Consider the following 21,605-nt stretch of genomic DNA (forward strand, 5'->3'; position numbering starts at 1 on the left):
AGTGGGGAGACACATACAAAACAATTATAACTTTAACCTAATACATCTCTATTAAAAAGGCAAAGCCACATTATGTTAGGCACCCCAAGATCCTAGCATCTTGATGCTCATGAAACTATCTGTCTATAGTCCATGAACACCCTAATTTACAAAACTACATTAGTCTATCAGCTGTTTCTAACATGTTTCTTCAGAATGCTTAAACAGCACTCATCTCAAATCCTACATAATAAGAGGACTAGCAGTGAAAAGAGTTACCATTTACTAAGCTTTTACTATGTGCTAGGTAGTGTTTAACATACATTATTTTATTTAATCCTAAAAACAACCCTAAGGTATACCCATTTTACAGAAAGCACTCAGCCTCAGAGGTTAAAGTTTAAATAATTTGTTCAGGTTAAAGATTCTATAATCTGCACAGAACAACACACCTAGAAGTGGCAAAAGTGGAGTTCTAACCAAGTTTGTTCATAATTCCAAAAACTATGCTCTTAACTGCTATGTATTATACTACCTCATACACAAGAATCAGTAAAATGATCCCAAGGTAGGGCCTCCTTCAATAATCCTTCAGCTATGATAAGGACTAAACATAAGATTTTTGTGGGTTAGATTTGAAACCCTAACTAGCACTTCAACACCATCTCTTTGAGAAAAAAACAACAAATAGTGGTTCAGAAAAAAATATTTGGACCCCTGGGCACAACCATCCTAGAGAAATGACAAGAATGTATGGTTACTGCTTCTTCCTTTACCTTTCCCCATCCCCTTTAAAATCAGTAGTTTTAGAATACCCTATATCAAAGTCTGTCAACCTTGGCACTATTAACACTTTGGGCCAGATAATTCTTAGTTGTGGAGTGCCATCTTCTGCATTGTAGAATGTTTAGCAGCATCTCTGGCTTCTACCCACTAGATGCCAAGAGCACTCTCCAGCTATGACAACTGAAATGTACCCAAGCATTGACAAATATCCCATGGGGGCAAAATCACCCTGGTTGAGAACTGCTACCCTATATGGAGCGAAATGACTTATTTCCCAGGACTAGTGGAGCAAAGACCTGACCAACTATTTATTTATGTGTAATATTTATTATCCCTAAGTCATATATTTTGAATTCAGGGAATCATATTTTTCTTGTACATATTCTCAAAATGATTAAAATTTAATTGTCCAGGGTGTCCAACAGAATTAAAAGGCAAGCTAAACAAGTATGTTTAGCATCTAAAGTACATAATTCTTAATGACTTTATGTTAGTAGATGTTTCAACACTTGAAAAACAGTGGGAATAGTACCTAAGAAAAGGACTTGGTTTTCTCCTCATATTAAACCACAGTCATATACAAGAATCAGGAAAAATTACCCACAAAACTACTGATATTTCTTATGTTTAAACAAACAAAAAACTTGACTAAACATAACCAAGTTTTCTCCATTCCCACAGTTCTTAAGTACCTCTATGTACTTTCTCACCCTCCTCTTTCTCTAAAAGTAAATTTTAGAAATGGAAACCTCCTTACTTCTGGCTTGTATTCAAAAAGAAGCTGATCTCCAGTGAGAAAGTCCTGTAGTGGGTACAGCTGCATGTTTTCACACATGTTTTCCACATACTCAACTGGATCTGTCTGTAAAGAGGTAAGATTATTTCACACCAGAAATTCTCCATTATTATCCTTAATGTGCCACAAAATATTAATAGTTATCTCTTTTTTTTTTTTTTTTTTTTTTTTTTTGCGGTACGCGGGCCTCTCCCGTTGCGGAGCACAGGCTCCGGACGCGCAGGCTCAGCGGCCATGGCTCACGGGCCCAGCCGCTCCGCGGCACGTGGGATCTTCCCGGCCGGGGCACGAACCCCGCGTCCCCTGCATTGGCAGGCAGACTCCCAACCACTGCGCCACCAGGGAAGCCCCTATCTCTTTTTTTAACAATGAAACCAAAAGCTTCCAACAGATACAACCAGATGTAACTGCAGCTTAAGAATCTGATGCTCAGAATTCTACAAAAAATTTAGCCAGAGAACTAAAGTAGCTTAACCTAACACCCCTCCAATCCCCCATACTGAGCCCTACAACACACGAGGCTCTAATCACATCACAGCGTCTTCATCGAAGAAATTACAACACTGAACTTTAAAGGTCTGTTTACATGTCAAGTGCCCCACATGACTATGAAGTCCCTAAAGACAGGGTCTTCATCATTTTATCACTACAGCACTATCACCTAAAAACTATTTGTAAGCATAAATCAAAATCAATATATCAACAGAAATCAAAATGTGTCATTACATAAGTCTTGCTATAAGTGGTTAAATTAATCAGTATATTATCTCAATTTAAAACTGAAATAATGACAGAAAGTTCACTAACCTATGAAATGGAAATACTTTTCCAGAGGAAAGCAACCAATTCAAGTATTGATATTTACTGAGTACCCAAATGCACAGAATCTTAAAACTGACAGGTCCTTTAGACACCAAGTGGCTCCATTCCTACATTTTAGAATGAGGAAATGTACTCAGATTGATTAGGTGACTTGCCCCAGATCACACAATAAGTGATAGGCGAGTAGACACTAGAGCTTGGGCCTCTTAACATAGCAGTGAACACTCTTTCCCAAAATACCATACTGCCCAGTCCTTCCCTAGACAATCTGGGCTGTTCTCTCATCTAACAGAAGACAGAACAGAAGTGAAGGTTACTACATTCATGGAGGAGAAATGAGACATGCATACATCAAATTAGAGATCATAGGTATATGCTACCTACTACATTATCACATTCAGATAGAATATGGAAAAAGTATGGAAAGATTCATTGTTACCTTTTTTGCTCCACCTCAGGAAACATTCCTGAATCAAGTTTATTAGTCACTAAAGTGCTACTATTTTGTGTTGTGTGTGTGTGTGTGTGTGTGTGTGTGTGTGTGTGTGGAGGTTAAGGTACCTTTTTTTTTGAAGTATAATTGACTTATAACATTATATTAGTTTTAGGTGTACAACATAGTGATTCCATATTTTTATATATTACAAAATGATCACCACAGCAAGTCTATTTACCATCTGTCACCTTACAAAGTTATTACAGCATTATTAACTATATTCCCTATGCTATACATTACATCCCCATGACATTTATTTTACAGCTGGAAGTTTGTACCTCTTAATCTTCCTTGCCTATTTCACTTATCTCCCACTCTTTCAAGTGCTATTATTGTTTAAAATGACTCCCTCTACTCTGTTCTAAATTTTTTAACCAGTTATTTTCACCAGCCACTTATTTTTGTAAGTTAACTGTTCTATTCAGCTTGCTACAAAATTGAGTGATTCAAAATATTTCCTATGAGAAAACAGGACCCTGGCTAAAAGTAGATCTTTGGTGCCAAGGCAATGGACAAAGTACTAGGAAACAAAAAAAAACACTTAAATGCTATCCTTTAATTTTTTTTTAAGATATAATTCACATACCATAAAATCCACACTTTTAAAGTATACAATTAAAAATAAAATAAAATGTATAATAAAGTATATAACTCAGTGGTTTTCAGTATATTTATAAAGTTGTACAAGCATCACCTCTATCTAGTTCCAGAGTATTTTCATCAGCCCAAAAGGAAACTTCCATACCCAGTAAGCAGTTGCTCCCTGTTACCCACACCTCCCAGCCACTGAAAACAACCATCAATCTGTGCTCTGGCTCTATAGATTTACCTATTCTGGATATTTCATATCCAGATAAATGGAATCTCATAATATGTGACCTGTTGTGTCTTGCTTCTTTCACTTAGCATATTTTCAAGGTTCATCCATGTTGTAGAATGAATCCGTACTTCATTACTTTTTATGCTGAATAATATTCCACAGTACGCAAATTCTACATTTTGTTTAACCATTCACTCATTGAAGGACATTTGGATTGTTTCCCCTTTTTGGCTATAATGAATAATGCTGCTGTGAACACCAGTGTACAAGTATTTGTGTGGACATAGGTTTTCAATTCTCTTGGGTGTATACCTAGAGATGGAACTGCAGGCTTATATGGTATCTCTATGCTTAACTTTTTAAGGAACTGTCAAACTGTTTTCCAAAGCAGCTGTACCATTTTACACTCCCACCCACAATGTATGAGAGTTCCAATTTCTCTACATCTCCAACACTTGTTATTATCTATCTTCTAATTTTTTTGTTTACTGCCACTCTCACTGCCTTCCATTATTATTACATTATTCCTGTTTCTCTGCGTATAGAAAGACACTTAAACAGCTTTTCTCTAGTTCAAGTAGCTGATTTATAAGGTATGTTGAGTCCAAGTTCCCATGTGAAATAAAAATTACTTTAAAATTTTTTTTAATTAAAAAAGACTGGCTTGAATAGTCTGAAAGAGCATTCCTATTTGCCTTTACTGATGAAGACAAGAAAAATATCTGAAGAGGAGATATGTCAACTTTGTTAATAAAACAGAAATATATAAAAGCTGAAATAAGCTGAGCTACTTGAGTTAAAATTTAGCAGTTCAAACAAAGATATGAACCTTTCTGATTTGTTCTTTCTACTGATTAGGTTTTAGTCTAAAATGTTTTGGGCTCATGTTTTAAAATCAAGACAAGCATTCATGAATACTGTGCTAAAGGTAAAAAAAAAAAAATGAGCTACAAAATGGCGAGCTATAAAAAAGGTATCTTGAAATGTCTTGCTAAGAAGAAACTAGAAGGGCAGAAAGAAAATGTAACTCAGCTAATGCTAAAAAGCCAATCCCCCAAAAAGGAATAAGGGTATTAGTTATGGCTGTAGTCCACAATTCTTACTCCTACTCTTTCCCTGCCACAGTTCTGCCCAATGTTGCCACAACAGTTAATAAGAACACTGAAAAAAATCAGTACTGCTAAAGTTGATGGCAGGACTTGGGGGTTCTATGCATATCAATCAATTTATAGAAGAGAAGTGTCTATAGGACCCTCAAATGGCCAATATAAAACACAGTAGCTCTCTATTTTCATAGAATAAGATTTCAATTTCAAATGACTTCAAGCATATACAGCAGACTGTATAGGAATCAATAGCAACTGGAAGCTTATAGTTTTTGTGACCTTGTCCTCATGTACTTAAGTCTTCTCAAATTATAGTAGATATTTGCCCCTGGTGATGATCCAAAAAGGCAGATTTCACGATGCTCTATGAACTGGTGCTAAATTGGGGGCTCTTAATTAAGGGCCTACAGATACCTCCCACAAGATATCAGTGGACAAATTCAGGGAGGGCGGGAAGCATGAGTTTGATTGGGAAGAAATTACATATTTATTTTCACTAAACTCTAACTTAGCATTTTTATTCATTTATAAATATACAGGCAACAAACCACAGCAGTATTATCAGCATCTATGACTATAGCCAATAGAAATCACAATATAGCTGTTGCAGATATCTCAAAATAGCACACTCAGAAGATGGCGGAGTAGAAGGACATGCTCTCCCTCCTTCTTTCAAGAACACCAGAATCACAGCTAACTGCTGAACAACTATCGACAGGAAGACACTGGAACTCACCAAAAAAGATACCCCACATCCAAAGACAAAGGAGAAGCCGCAATGAGATGGTAGGAGGGGCACAGTCACAATAAAATCAAATCCCATAACTGCTGGGTGGGTGACTCACAAACGGGAGAACACTTATACCACAGAAGTCCACCCACTGGAGTGAAGGTTCTGAGCCCCACGTCAGGCTTCCAAACCTGGGGGTCTGGCAACGGGAGGAGGAATTCCTAGAGAATCAGACTTTGAAGCCTAGCAGGATTTGATTGCAAGACTTTGACAGGACTGGGGGAAACAGAAACTCTACTCTTGGAGGGCACACACAAAGTAGTGTGTGCATTGGAACCCAGGGGAAGGAGCAGTGACCCCACAGGAGACTGAACCAGACCTACATGCTACCCTGTTGGTGGGTCTCCTGCAGAGGCGGGGAGTGGCTGTGCCTCACCGTGAGGACAAGGACACTGGCAGCAGAAGTTCTGGGAAGTACTCCTTGGTGTGAGCCCTCCCAGAGTCTGCCATTAGCTCCACCAAAGAGCCTGGCTAGGCTCCAGTGTTGGGTCACCTCAGGCCAAACAACCAAAAGGGAGGGAACCCAGGCCGACCCATCAGCAGACAAGCGGATTAAAATTTTACTGAGCTCTGCCCACCAGAGCAACAGCCAGCTCTACCCACCACCAGTCCCTCCCATCAGGAAACTTCCACAAGCCTCTTAGATAGCCTAATACACCAGAGGGCAGACAGCAGAAGCAAGAAGAACTACAATCCTGCAGCCTGTGGAACAAAAACCACATTCACAGAAACACAGACAAGATGAAAAGGCAGAGGGCTATGTACCAGATGAAGGAACAAGATGAAACCCCAGAAAAACAACTAAATGAAAGAGATAGGCAACCTTCCAGAAAGAGAGTTCAGAATAATGATAGTGAAGATGATCCAGGACCTCGGAAAAAGAATGGAGGCAAAGATCAAGAATGTGCAAGAAATGTTTAACAAAGATCTAGAAGAATTAAAGAACAAACAAACAGAGATGAACCATACAATAACTGAAATGAAAAATACACTAGAAGGAATCAATAGCAGAATAACTGAGGCAGAAGAACAGATAAGTGACCTGGAAGACAGAATGGAGGAATTCACTGCTGCAGAACAGAATAAAGAAAAAAGAATGAAAAGAAATGAAGACAGCCTAAGAGACCTCTGGGACAACATTAAATGCAACAACATGCGCGTTATAGGGGTCCAGAAGGAAGAGAGAGAGAGAAAGGACCCAAGAAAATATTTGAAGAGATTAGAGTCGAAAACTTCCCTAACATGGGAAAGGATATAGCCACCCAAGTCCAGGAAGTGCAGAGAGTCCCATACAGGGTAAACCCAAGGAGAAACGCGCCAAGAGACATAATAATCAAATTGGCAAAAATTAAAGACAAAGAAAAATTATTGAAAACAGCAAGGGAAAAACGACAAACAACCCAATCCAAAAATGGGCAGAAGACCTAAATAGACATTTCTCCAAAGAAGACATACAGATGGCCAAGAGACACATGAAAAGCTGCTCAACATCACTAACTGTTAGAGAAATGCAAATCACAACTACAATGAGGTATCACTTCACACCGGTTAGAATGGGTATCATCAGAAAATCTACAAACAACAAATGCTGGAGAGGGTGTGGAGAAAAGGGAACCCTCTTGCTCTGTTGGTGGGAATTTAAGTTGATACAGCCACTATGGAGAACTACTAAACTAAAAATAGAATTACCATATGACCCAGCAATCCCACTACTGGGCATATACCCAGGGAAAACCATAATTCAAAAAGAGTCATGTACCACAATGTTCATTGCAGCTCTATTTACAATAGCCAGGTCATGGAAGCAACCTAAATGCCCATCAACAGACGAATGGATAAAGAAGATGTGGTACATATATACAATGGAATATTACTCAGCCATAAAAAGGAACGAAATTGGGTCATTTGTAGAGATGTGGATGCATCTAGAGACTGTCATACAGAGTGAAGTCAGAAAGAGAAAAACAAATATCATATATTAACGCATATCTGTGGAAACTAGAAAATGGTACAGATGAACCGGTTTGCAGAGCAAAAATTGAGACACAGAAGTAGAGAACAAACGTATGGACACCAAGGGGGGAAAGCGGCGGGGATGGGGGTGGGTGGGTGGTGTGATGAATTGGGAGATTGGGATTGACATGTATACACTGATGTGTATAAAATGGATGACTATTAAGAAGAAAAAATAGCACATTCATTGCTACTTAAAATTGTAATAATTATTAGATCTACCATTAGACTTTGTTATTTAATATATCGATACAGAGACCCATATTGCTAATTTTTACTATTTTGAGTCTTTATTTCAGTATTCCTTTGTAACCTACTGGATTTTATCTTATGCATTTAAAAACACTATTCTATGAAAGGGAACCCTCCTACTCTGTTGCTGGGAATGTACATTGGTGCAGCCATTACAGAAACAGTATGGAGCTTCCTTTAAAAAAACTAAAAATAGAGCTACCATATGATCCAGCAATCCCACTCCTTGGCATATATCTGAAAAGATGAAAACTCTGATTTAAAAAGATACATGCACCCCAATGTTCATAGTAGCATTATTTACAATAGCCAAGACATGGAAGCAACCCAAGTGCCCATTAACAGATGAGTGATTTAAGAAAATATGAGATACACACACAGACACACACACACACACACACACACAGAGTGGAGCATTACTCAGCCATAAAAAAAAGAATAAAATATTGCCATTTGCAGCAACATGGATGGACCTAGAGAGTATCATACTAAGCAAGTCAGATAGAGAAAGACAAATATTATGATATCATTTATATGTGTAATCTAAAAAATAATACAAATGAAATTTATATACAAAACAGAAACAGCCTCAGACATAGAAAACAAATTTATAGTTACCAAAGAGAAAGGGATGGGGGGAGGGATAAATTAAGAGTATGGGATTAACAGATACAATTACTATACATAAAATAGATAAGCAGCAAGGATTTACTATACAGCACAGGGAACTATATTCAATATCTTGTAATAACCTATACTGGAAAATAATCTGAAAATATATACATATATACATATGTATCACTGAATCACTTTGCTGTATACCTGAAACTAACACAATATCGTAAATCAACTATACTTCAATAAAAACAAAATACAAAAACAAAACAAAAAACCCACTATTCTATGGGCTGCATAATAAATATTTAACAGTATTGTTTTAATGTTAAATTTCCTGAGCACAATTTTAGTGAGGTTATGCAAGAGAATACATTTGTTTGTAGCAGATACATGTTAAAAAACATTGAGAGGTGAAGTATCATGATATCTGTAATTAAATCTTAAAAAAATACATACACACACACACAAGAAGAGGTGTGAGAGAGAAAGAAAATATGGCAAAATATTAAGAACTGGTAAATCTAGGTGAGGGATATACCAGTGATCATTGTACTACTAGGGCAATTTTTCTGAGAGTTTAAAAAGATGAAGAGGTGAAATAATATTCTGAGGAGGGGTCCATAGGATTCAACAGATTTCCAAAGGGATCCAAGGCACAAAAAGGGTTTTTTAAAAACCCTGCTCTAAACTCCTTACCTTTCAACTTTGCTTTCATATACCCTATGCCACAGACATGTAGGATCATTCACTTTTTCATAATACCCCAGAGTTCCTTACTTAATGTGCTTCCCATTGCTTAGAATATCTAAACCTTATCCATTTTTTAATACTGAACTCAATTCAAATTTACTACATCCATGAAGGCTTCCCTGTCCTATTCCAGTCAAGGCAAATGCTTTCCTTACCCTGAAAGTACAAAGCACACTATTTCTAACATTATATATGGTAATTACTTCATATTACCTTGTAGAATGTCTTCACAATATTTGAATTCCCAAAATATCAAGCTCTCCATGAAGGTTTATCAAAGGGATTAAAGGGATAGACATATGAAATGACTACATAGATGAATGATTGTCACATAACATGATCTGTGTCAATCTGCCTAATTCTCTCACTGTTACTCAATATAAATACTCAAAAACACAAGAGTGAATTTTCAGAAACCTCAAGGCCATCTTGAGACTCACATGACAGAGAGTGGCAGAATTAAAACTCCAGTGACACTTCCAAAAAGAGGAACAATGTCCACACCAGTTTCAACTTGGTCACAGATAACATTCAAAAAGAATTTGACTTCCAGTACCTGTTCTTGGTAATGAAATTCATTATCCTCAATTTTCTGAATCTCTTCAAAAATTCTGTGAAAGAAGAAAATTATAATTAGAAGACATATTTAAATTTCTCATTAGAATCGTCATCAAGAAAAGAGAAGTATAAAAATAAACAGACTGTCCACGTAAACCTAAATCTTTAACATATGTCACATGTAGTGGACTAAGGATATGGAACAAGTAAAGGAAATTAAGCAAGAAATGCCTGGAAAACCACCAAGCAGGACTAACGCATGTCTGTTGGTAGCCTGAAGGCTAAAACATATTAGGATTGACTCTTATAAGTATATATTACCTTTTTTCTGGGCCTAGCTTCTGCAGCATTTTTAAATACTGGAAGACAGTATGAGCAACCTAAAAATGAAACATCTAATTATACTTTTGCATAAAGTGATATCTATATAATTTTAAAAACCCTCCATTTTTATTACTTACCTCATAGAAATGTTCATAACCTTCATCAGTCAATGTAATAGAAATGCTGAACACTGAATAAGTAGAATTTTGCTCAAATCCTGTCTCACCATTTCCACCAAATAGTGCAAGAGCCCAGCACCTACAGTTAGGAGAAAAAATTAATCCAGTCAATACCTTGGGATTGATAGTCTACAAATACTTCAAATTAACAAAATAGGTAGGCTTTCTATGTAAAATTTGGGAAGCCCAGGCTTTGAAGCAAACATGCTTTCCAACAGTAAGTTTAAAAGTACAAATTTTTTTAAAGTACAAAGCCTCCCAAGGAATTGTACTGCATACAGGAATGATCAGAAGGAAATAACGGCCGTATTTACTTCTTTAATGGAAACACTAATATTACAACATAGTAAAACATTATCAGTTTCATGAAGCCACAGTAATTTTTTGTCAAAGAGAACAAAGTAATTTTTTGTCAAAGCATACTTTTAATATATTGTGAAGTATGTTCTTCATACTTCATACTTCACAATATATTGAAAGTACGCTTGCTGGGAAGCATTTCCCTTTTTCTTTTTTTTAGCCGCCCTGCTAGGCTTGCAGGATCTTAGTTCCCTGACAAGGGATTCAACCCAGGTCCTCAGCAGTGAAAGCGCGGAGTCCCAACCACTGGGACCTCCAGGGAATTCCCCTGGGAGGCATTTCTCGCATCCCTTTTTGAGCCATCTCCCAAGAGAAGCCTTAAAAAACACTTCAGATACTTCCCTACTTAGAATGTTAAGTGGGCTCTTTGAGACCATCAGCTAACCTGCACAGCTTATCTAAAAAAGAAGCAATAAGACTGTGTCTTTTCCTAACTAGAATAATCCTGAAAGTCTAAAATAAGGAGAGAGGAGGCCAGAATGAAAAACTTGAAATTCTAATAAAGTTCAGTAAGGTAAAAAGGTTATGCAAATCTCAAATGATATTACATTCATTGTGTAAGGCATATATGTACTTAACGTCATTCATTATTTTTCTAATAAGCCTGCCCTCTCAGCTTTCTTTTAATAATCTAGTACACATCAATATTTTAAAGTCTTATTTAAATTTCTCATCTACTTTCCATTCTTGAATAGTGTATAGAAAAATCAAGCAAGGAATTACTTTAATGTGTTTTGGTCCTGATTCTAAAGCTGTATTTCTATTATTTGGCTAGGCAACTTAAACAAGTGCTTAAATGCTTTAGGAAACATGGCTAACATGGCTGCATATACTGTTCACAGTCTCCCATATTTATATGATTTATCTGCCCAGTGAAGTTTTCATTAAAGTCTACCTGCTGGGTTGGGAAAGCCTGGAGATCCACAGCATTTAAATAACTGACTTCATTATTATTCAAATCCAAATTCTTGATTAGAGCTAAACTTTCATGTAATTCTGGACTCTATTTATGAATTTAAAAATTTTGTGTACAACTATAATACTTCCAACATGGGCTAAAAGGTGGCTTCCAAGGAAATATACAAATATGATATGGCCATTAAAATAATCTAGGTTATGAAGAGACTTTAATTAAGTATTAGATTTGAATCTACGCTTCCTGGCAGACAAAGCAAAAAAAGAAAAGAATGGGTTATATAACACTTGTCCATTATTTTTCAGAGATTGCTACACTGAAAATACTTATTAATTAAATACTTGCTTTTTTCTAAGGTAAGAAAGAATGCTGCCTTTGCCTTCATGTCCAACCAGCCAAGAGATATAATGAAGCGGCTTCACCCTTTAAAAAAAAAGTTAAGGTCAGAAATTTTTAAAAATTAAGGTATAAATACCTTAATTTTACTTTAGAAAATCTTACTTCTGAGATTGATATTTGAGAATGTGATTACAAACTTATTTTCACATAAATTCTACTAAATATGAAACTATAATTAATTTGACAGCAGCGAGATAAAAATAGAAAACATGGTGAAATTTAACTTTTCATCTGAAATCACTGAATAAGTACAAATATTCCAAAATTTAAGAATTCTTTTGGATACTACTTTTTCTTTTGGATACCAATCTTACTTCTTTTCATGGTAAAATCTTTCATTATTTTTTCACCCAAAATAGAAATAATATAGATTCTTTATCATTTTAGAATCTGATGCAGATATGAATCATTCTGTATCCTTAAAAGCTTTCGGCATTGCATCAGGCTCTGTGGTAAACTGAAATGTGTTGCTTTATGGGTCAGAAAATCTAGCTTGTAGTTTTAGTTATTCCTGTAAGTAAGTGCATGATCTTGAGCAAAAGACTTAATCTCACTCTATTTTCTTTTTCTCTCTACTTGCCTAACTACTTACTCATAGGCTTTTCAGGAAAATGCAGTAACAGGTGTAAAAAATATCTTATATAATAATATACATTAATAGTCTGAGTAGCTGTTTATGTGTTATTCACATCATCTTTTCCCACTGGCTTCTACTATAATTTTGGGAATATATTCCTACCAAAAATATACAGAAAAATCAAGCTAGGAAATCTAAACATTCTTAAATTTTAAACTTAGTTTACAGAATTATACTCAGTAAACTCTTAAAAGTCATTGTTTAAAATATGATTTGAAAAAAAACATAAAATATGAATGACATATTTTAGATTTCATCTATCCTAAAACTGACATAGAGGAGCAAATCAGTTAAAGAATGAACCCAGTTGAATACATAACATTTGCATGTGACCAAATCTAATTGTACTGTATTTGGTAACTCTGGAGGGAGAAACACTTGCTTCTTTGTAAAAATATAAAATCGTTCCCCCAAAAGCTAATTTAGTGGGAGTTCACATATTTGGGATAAGCATCAGGTTAAAACAAATATACAGTTCATTAAAAAAATAATAATAACTGGATCAAAACATACAGAAATGGTAACAGTCTTTGGAAAACAGAATCACGGATGACTTTTTTCTACTTTTCAGTAGTTTTCAAGATTTCTACAATGAATTACCTTAGTAATCAGGCAGAAGATAAACAAGGCTTTGTTAATTAACAAGAAATGCAAAAAATGGGAAAAATGGTATACATAGTATAATTCTATTTCCATTAAAAAAGACATGTTTTATATTCATTATTTTAATGTCTGAAGGATATATATGGAACTATTAATGTTGGGCATATCTTTGAGGACAGAGGAGAAGCAGAGTTTTACCTTTTACTTAATACTCTTTTGTCCTCAACATTTTACAAGCATATTACTCTTATAATATAAATTTAAAACAAACGGAATAAACTTTTAAATATGCATATAATCATTTTAACACGTTTTGGGATACTCTAACATAACTATACAACCAATGGACATTACTTTTTCCTATATTATCCTTGCACTAAAAAAAAGTAAGTAGACAATACACACATTCTCTGCTTTCTCACTGGAGGCATACTGTTCTTGTTAACTTCATGGGACTTGATTGTTAAAAGCATTTTTTACTGAGCTTAAAGCAATACACATTACTTTTCTTTCCTTCTGCTTGTGTGTGTCTCTTCTTGGGTTTGTTTTGTTGGTTAGTTTTAGAAACTTAAGTTAAATTTTTATCAGTTCATTAGCATTTATTTCTAATGAGAAAAGCATTTGTAGCCATTGACTGATCCTTATCTTTAAGGAACTTCTTAGCCCATGTATATTGCTCATGTAAAATAATTATATAATAAATTGAAGTGTTTTCCTAATTTCTAAAAATCTGACCTAACTCATTCCCAACTCAAGTAGGTCCTTGAGATTTATGCTGTAGTTGTATTTCAGGCTCAAAATTATTTAACTTTACTTTTGACAAGATCGAACTAAATGGCCACCACTGACAAATCATAAGCTAACATATATTTGTACTCAAAGTGCTAAATAAAATAATTACAAAAGTTAGCATTCACACTAAGATACTTAACTTCAAAGACTCAGGAAAGGCAACTAATTATAAGAAAACTCTAGCTTTTATACCCAAGAAGACATTAAAATATATAGCAAAGGCTTGAACAATCCAGGAGTAGTGAGGTCCTAGTTTACCATGTTACCTGTGTTTATAAATCCGGAATGCCCAAATTTAAACCATTTAGTATGCTTTTAAAATATGATTCTCACTCAGTATCTAGTGGAGTAAATTTGCCTTTGAACTCTTACCTGTAATGTTGCTGTTGAGGGGGAAGTGCCCATGTGATGGTCAGAGCATGAATTTTTCTGATTGGAACAACTGAACAAAAATATTTTTCAGAAGAACAGATATAAGTGTTTCTCTATAACTTATATATACTATGTTACATGAAATTTTTTAAAATTCAATATATTTCATCCTCCAATAAGCATGGGAAAGTTAAATATAATGCAATTATTATTTCAAGTTGCCAATTTTCCAATTTGAATAATGCAATTTTTGTAAATTTCTTTTCAATTTGGTTTCACAGATAGAGAAGGCATGGATAAAAGAACTATGAAAATAGGCAAGCCCCTAAAGATGGATCCCTTCTTGCAAGAACGGGTACAGGACTAGGAGTCAGGAGACCCATGGCTGAAATCCAGCCCTACTACTATCTTGCTATCTGTGTTTATACGACCTTGAGAAAATCACTTGCATTTAACTCATTCTGAATCTGTTATGGTATGACGAGTGGGGTAGGCTGAAGTAACTCTAAGATTCTTCCCAGTGCTTCCCATTCTTCTACGATTCTTTGAAGAGAAAATCTACAGCCAGGAAGAATACAACCAAAAATAAGTTGTCTCTGGGAAGAGTCACCTTAGATAAAATGAAGCCAGCAGCAGATAAAGAGTGTGACAAAAGTCATTGGTCAGAGAAAGGGAAGAGGAAAGAGACTGGCAATGGGGTGAAGGAGAAGAAGGGAATAACTAGGCAATTAGGAGAAAGAAAAAAATCTGCCATGATAAAAAGAGCAAAGAAAGAGAAATGGTGAATTAGGAATGTTTCTGCAATATTCACTATGGGCAAACTGTTAAATAAGTTATAGCATAACCATGCTATGGCTCATTGGGCAGTTATTACAAATATAATATTAAATGAAATAAGCAAGAGATAGAGTGTATATATTTTATAATCTCAACTACATTAAGAAAATATACCTACAGAAACTCAAAAGGAAATCTGCCAAAACCACTTCTTTGGATGGTAAGATTTAAGGGTAACTCCCCCCACCCATTTTTTTTTTTTTATACTAAATCTGCCTTCATTTAACAAAAATTGGTTTTATAATGAAGATAAAAGGAAATTATTTCCAAAGTGTTTTCCCATCCTCTATTTTTCTCTTTTAAAGGCAAAAAAGAGCAGAATATAGATAAAAACAAAATAGGAAAGAAACAAAAAACCAAGAACGAAAGGGAACAAGAAGAAAATAGGGAGAAAGCATGAAACAGACTCAAGTAGCATTAAGGTGCCAAACCAATGAAACTGCTACTAGTTAGTGGCCTGCTATCTGTCACTAGTTGGATTTCCACTGTCTACTCCCTTTCCAATCCAGCTGTACTTTCTGTTGTATTCTCATTTTCAAAGAAAATTGGCAGCCTCAGTTAAGTTTTAGAGAATGTGCTAAAGTTATTTCAAACAGTTTTAAACCTTTGGTTCACGAACCTCTATAAAGTTTGTTAAATGCTGGTGTGTCAAATGGATCCGTTAAATGGCCAAAGTTTGGTTTGGGTAACCCACTGAAAATAAAACAAATACATTAAAATTTAATTGGCAAAAGCCTTTATAAGCAGTATCTTTAGGGATGCCTAAACTGATAGGTTTTTATAGTCTATTCTACATACTCCTGGCTGAAAAGCATTCTAGGCATAAGCGAATAGATGGCAACAAAGCCACAAAATCCTGAACTACACAAACTATTCTTAACCTCAGCCCCAATAACTCAAATACTTTTAAAACTCAAAGGAGACAGAAAACAATGAATTGAAGGGACCTCCCCTCCCAATATTTACTGTCTCTATCAGTCCCATCCAACTTCAGTTCTCCTCTTAATACAAAGCCATTTCAGAAAGAAAACTTACACTAGAGATATTTTTTTAATCCAAGAAATATACATGGAGAGATTCTTACATATAAAGTACAATATTAGGCACTGTAGTATTTGAGAAACTTGGACTCTTCCTTCTAAAGGCTTCACACCTGGTTGAATATATTGTAACTAATATTTCTTCTAAAATATGGTCAGTATGAATCAGTATTAATTACCTAGAACACTTTTTAACCCGTCTGATTAAGGAACCAAAGTTCTTAGTGAATAATATGTAAAAGCACTTTTTTTAATTTAAAATTCTTATTAGGAATTGATTGACAAGACCTAATGAATCCGCCTATTCAATATACCTCTGATTTTATTAGTAAAGTTTCACAGTGAAACACATTTCAATCTGCCATTTGACATTTCCATAGCTAATACTCATTTCTTATCAAAACAAACAAACAAAAACAAATTAAATAACCCCATAACTTTGGCATGGCTTTCATTATCTTAATTAGCATACTTAAAAGTACTGCTAATTATCAACAGAAGTTTACATAAAGCCAAGATAATAATAACCAATCTGTTGTTATTACAAATTATTCCAACATTTTTAAAGCTAATTTTTCTCTCATAAATTTAAAACGAATTGTCTTGGAATGAAGAACTGGAAAGAGTCTAGCTTACTCACCTGATGCAAGAAAAAATAATCTGATTTCATTTAGTTTACTAAAATGCAAACTGCTAAGAGTGGGAAGAGACACTTTGCTTGAGAATTAAATTTTCTGTATTCTTTGCAACAAAAAATGTAACAATAAAGTATCTTTTAAATATCTGTATTATTTTGATGAATTTGAGGTGGACAAAAAAATAGTAGCTTTCTGAACTAGAACCCTACATCCAATTTCTAATAAAAGGCAATTTGATTCAACTACAATATATGCAATAGACTTTTCAGGCAATATGTAAAGTCAGTCATCAACTACGAGATTATTTTGTTTATGGGGAAAAAGCATTCCAAGTTCCAAACAACTGACTTTAAAAAACAAACCTTCAGAACTTAATTTGTTCTGAGGCAGGGGATACGTATATGTATATGCTACCTCTCAATACAATATTTGCTTTCATATCATAATTTCAAGCACTGTACATAGTAACAGAAAAGCTCTGAATAAATGTAAAAGGAGGCACAAATTCTTCAGAGTTACTGCTTACTATAAGTTTATAAGCTTGTAAGTTCTGAACTACAGAAACTATGGGATCTTTGGTTATCTTAGTTTTCCCACTCAAAGGCTGTGCAATCTTGCTAAACTACTTTAGTTCTTAATATAATCACCTGTTTAAAAAAAAATAAACTAAAAGCAAAAACCTCTGGGATTCATACGGGAAGATATGAATCTTTAACTCTTTAACTTTAGCCTCTTTAACTCTATAGATGTATGATTTATGAAAATAAATGTCTTACTTGTTTGGTATCTGAGAGAAGATTTCAGTCACCCACTTTTCTAAAGTATCCAGTGTTTCTTCGTGGAGAGGGCAGGAAGGAGACAGGGAAAGGCAGTGTTGTTATTAAAGGTAGAAATGCAATTATATTTCTCACAGATCTTTAACTATAAAACAAAGGAATACTTTAGTTTGGGCATCACTTGCCATTCCTTAATCAGTAATAGGCAAAATAATATTTAAGAAAACCTTGAGACACATATAATTTTGTTAAGACTCCTTTATTCTTTCTCCCTGGCAAAGTTAGAAAAAACACACAAGTAGAAAAAAAAGTTTTTGTTTATCATTAGGCTAGAAGAAGGACCAAGAGATAAAAATACATCAATCATCCTCCTACCCCATTCCAAAACTTACTTCCTCTAGGAAGGTTTCTCTTAACTAACCTACACTACCCTTCTCAGCAGCTCATCAGTACTATTATACTCCATTTACTTTACATTAATTTACACTTGCTGTGGTTTTAATATATGTCTTCTTAGGCTGATATGATTTCTATCTTCTTTTGATTATTTTCTTATATTTCATAAGAAATTCTTCTGAAATTTCTAGTAAAACAGGAGATCTAAATGAAAAAGGAAACCTTTTAGCTTTATCCCAGTGACTCGTTACCATCACTGGATAGTATTTGTTAGTTTCACCAGCTACATGACTTTCACTAATTCTCAAAAGAGATGCCCCAGTATATAAATACAAGATGCAAATTAGACTAATCAAGTTCTGAATTTACTCTATACTATTTATACTGATATTTAACTCTTAAATGATATAATAAATGCTGAAGCTCCGAAATCAACTGACTCTAGATTGGACAAGGTTTTCTAATCAAACACGTGGGGCTTATTTTAGAAATCTGCAACAAGCGTTAATATGCTCATATTTGTTATCACAGAAGAGAATGAAAAAGAATCAATACCTAGCTGAAGAAAGGAGAATCACATTAGGGTGAGAGGATTAGTTTTTCAAAAAGAAATATACAAACTATAAGGTATTGACATATCAAAATGAACAGTTCAGCAAATGACTGACTTTGAAAAACAGCCTAAGGAGATTAAAATATAAAGAAAACAAAAGAAAGGTACTATGATTTCTTTAATGAGAAAAGCTGACACAACATCATTTTCAGTAATGATAAAAGAAGGAAAAGAGCAGAGGTATTGACCAGTATTATTACATTTAAGATACTTCTGCTAGCATCACCATGACAGACTTCAATTAATCATGCCATTTTACTGAACCCTATGTAAGGATGAAAAGACAAACACTGTGCCCTTTAAGAGTTTATGATTAATACAGATTAAATGCAAAACCGGAGATAACAGAGGCAGCAGCCAAATGTGGCTTAAAAGGCCAATTCATGGGACTTCCCAGTGGCGCAGTGGTTAAGAATCTGCCTGCCAATGCAGGGGAAACGGGTTCGAGCCCTGGTCTGGGAAGATCCCACATGCTGAGGAGCAAACTAAGTCCATGTGCCACAACTACTGAGCCCGTGTGCCACAACTACTGAAGCCCATGCACCTACAGACCATGCTCCACAACAAAGAGAAGCCATCGCAATTAGAAGCCCGCAAACTGCAACGAAGAATCGCCCCCGCTCGCCGCAACCAGAGAAAGCCTGCACACAGCAATGAAGGCCCAACACAGCCAGAATTAAATAAATAAATAAATAAGTTTATTAAAAAAGAAAAAACAATTCATGATCAATCAGTACATTAATACACTCATAGACTAGCCTGGAGTTAAGACCTATGTCTATAAAAGAAAAAACATTTGCCTGAGAATCAGATGATTTTTTGCTTCCCTGAGCTTTGCCTCTTCAAATTCTGATTTTCTTTAGTTCATATTAGGATCAAGCACTAAAGTATTGTAAATTAACAGTGAACTGCAACATTGATACGACAGACAAATCCTAAGAAAGCACTATTTCCAAATAATTTTAAGGGCCATAGTAGACAATATTACCTTTGGATTGAACCACTAAAGTCATGTAATGAGCAGAATAGTAATGCATCCAGAATTCTCTCAATCTAGCATGTGTATCAATATTATTCCTTTTTGGTTCATGTTTGAGAGTCTCAGCATTTCCTATAAAATGATGGAAAAGATTATAGAAATAACTAAGTTTATTAAGTCTCCACACTGACAATGCATCCTTTGCTACTATATTTAACTAATGAAATAACCCAAGTGACTCACAATATTGAAACAGTGTATAATAATAAGACAAAAATTCATAAGAAACAATTTCAAAGTATATTTTAACACATAAGGAATTAATCTCTAGTTGGCAATACCTTAACAACAGTAATTGCCTTAAGCTTCCTTTCTTAATAATTAGTCTACTATCAGGTTTTATCTCTTTATTATTTTAGTAATATTCTGTATAATTCTTAAAAATAAACCACATAAAGCAAGGATGACATACAAAGTGTATATAACTGTACAAACAAGCAAATCATCCTTTGAATGAAGTACCATTTAGATCAACTCATTCCAGATTCTACTCTGTGGTCAAGAGGATTAATATAAGGCTATAATAACTGAATTCTAACACTAAGAAAAAGCCATAATAACTGAAATCTAACACTAAGAAAAAGCCATTATGAAAAACCAGATACCATTTAAACAGCTTAACAATTAAACAAAATTAGGTCACAGCTCAAAAGCTACTAGAGAAATTATTGCTGAATCTCTGTTGATAACTGGAAATGTCAGGCTGGGGAAGAGCACACACTTTATAACCAGATAAACGGAGGTTCAAATCCCATATCCACCACTATCATATTTAAGAAAATTAACTTCTCTGAGCCTGTTTCTTTATCTTTAAATGGAGATTATAATGGTACGAAGCTCATAACATTGTTATGATGATTGAATGGGATAATTCATGTAGTGTTAGCAGAGCATCTGGCACCCAGAAAACATTCACAAAATGTTAGGTGCTATTCCTCATATATCCAATGTTAGAGAACCAAATATAGGCATGCTGAACTACTTTCTATTTGAAAAGCTTCCTACCTACCCTAAAAGGTAAAAGGTACCTAGCTACCCTACCTTTATAACTTTCCATTCTTTATAAACTTTTCATATTCTCAATCTTCCTTAACTAGAAAACATGAAATAGATGAAGTATTTAGTATCTTACCCCAAAAAAATTTCCCCATAGGATGTCCAGGTCTAGCAAGGCTTCCAAACAACATTTCCTTTCTGTTTGCATCAGAGGGTCTTGCAAGTTGATATTCTGTCAGTTTTAAGGAAACACTTTTAATAAAATGAAATTCAGTATCTTGCTTTATTATCTGGAAATTCAAGCTTAAAGAACTGAAAGTAAGGAAGTAACAAAAATTAATTTTATGAATAAAGTGTAGTAAGACTGAAGCAGGGAAACCAATGATCTAGGACAAGTTCTATGACTTAACACATTCTCTAACTTTGGGTAGTCAATTCACCTTTCTAGAGATTTTCCCTTATTTTCAAATGAAACAGGCAGTTAATAATCTGAAGGTTATTATTGTGAGAACTAAAGTATTGCCTGCCATATCAGTAAACAAAAGATGTTGCAGCCATCAAGCCATCACATTACAGCCACAGGGACGGTGCGCCCTCAGGAAGCTCAGGATGAGAAAACATGGGATACTGGACCCAGATAGCTGCGGTGCCTATCAAAGGAATGATTTCAGTGAGCCCAGACTCTTGCATCTCCCCATACATAGAAAAGCGCTAAATTCCTTAACTTGAGATATCTCGGTTTCTTTTATTAACAGTAATCTTCTGATGTTCCGACTACCTGGTCTTTTGTTGCAAAAAAATCCTATATATCCTAGCTCCCCCGCTTGCCTCTTTGGAACAGTTTTCTCAGCGTTATCTGAGATGCTGTGTCCCAGGCTTGAAGTCCTCAGAAAATCCGCCAA

The 21,605-nt window shown here is 34.9% G+C and overlaps 1 protein-coding gene across 5 annotated transcripts in view; it reads right to left on the reverse strand.

Moving 5' to 3' along the window:
• Positions 1-21,605, reverse strand: part of NRDC (nardilysin convertase) — a 91,348-nt gene that overhangs the window by 19,319 nt on the left and 50,424 nt on the right. For all 5 annotated transcript variants that reach the window (XM_079901687.1, XM_079901685.1, XM_079901684.1 and 2 more), the window contains 10 exons: positions 20,840-20,935; positions 19,657-19,779; positions 17,660-17,717; positions 15,825-15,898; positions 14,369-14,438; positions 11,911-11,988; positions 10,248-10,368; positions 10,108-10,166; positions 9,785-9,839; positions 1,523-1,627 (listed from right to left, as the gene is read on the reverse strand). In XM_079901687.1, the coding sequence (XP_079757813.1) occupies positions 1,523-1,627; positions 9,785-9,839; positions 10,108-10,166; positions 10,248-10,368; positions 11,911-11,988; positions 14,369-14,438; positions 15,825-15,898; positions 17,660-17,717; positions 19,657-19,779; positions 20,840-20,935 (839 nt within the window). The remainder of the gene's footprint in view (positions 1-1,522; positions 1,628-9,784; positions 9,840-10,107; positions 10,167-10,247; positions 10,369-11,910; positions 11,989-14,368; positions 14,439-15,824; positions 15,899-17,659; positions 17,718-19,656; positions 19,780-20,839; positions 20,936-21,605) is intronic.

The sequence above is a fragment of the Stenella coeruleoalba genome, assembly GCF_951394435.1.
Source record: "Stenella coeruleoalba genome assembly, chromosome: 1".
Lineage (NCBI taxonomy): Eukaryota > Metazoa > Chordata > Mammalia > Artiodactyla > Delphinidae > Stenella > Stenella coeruleoalba.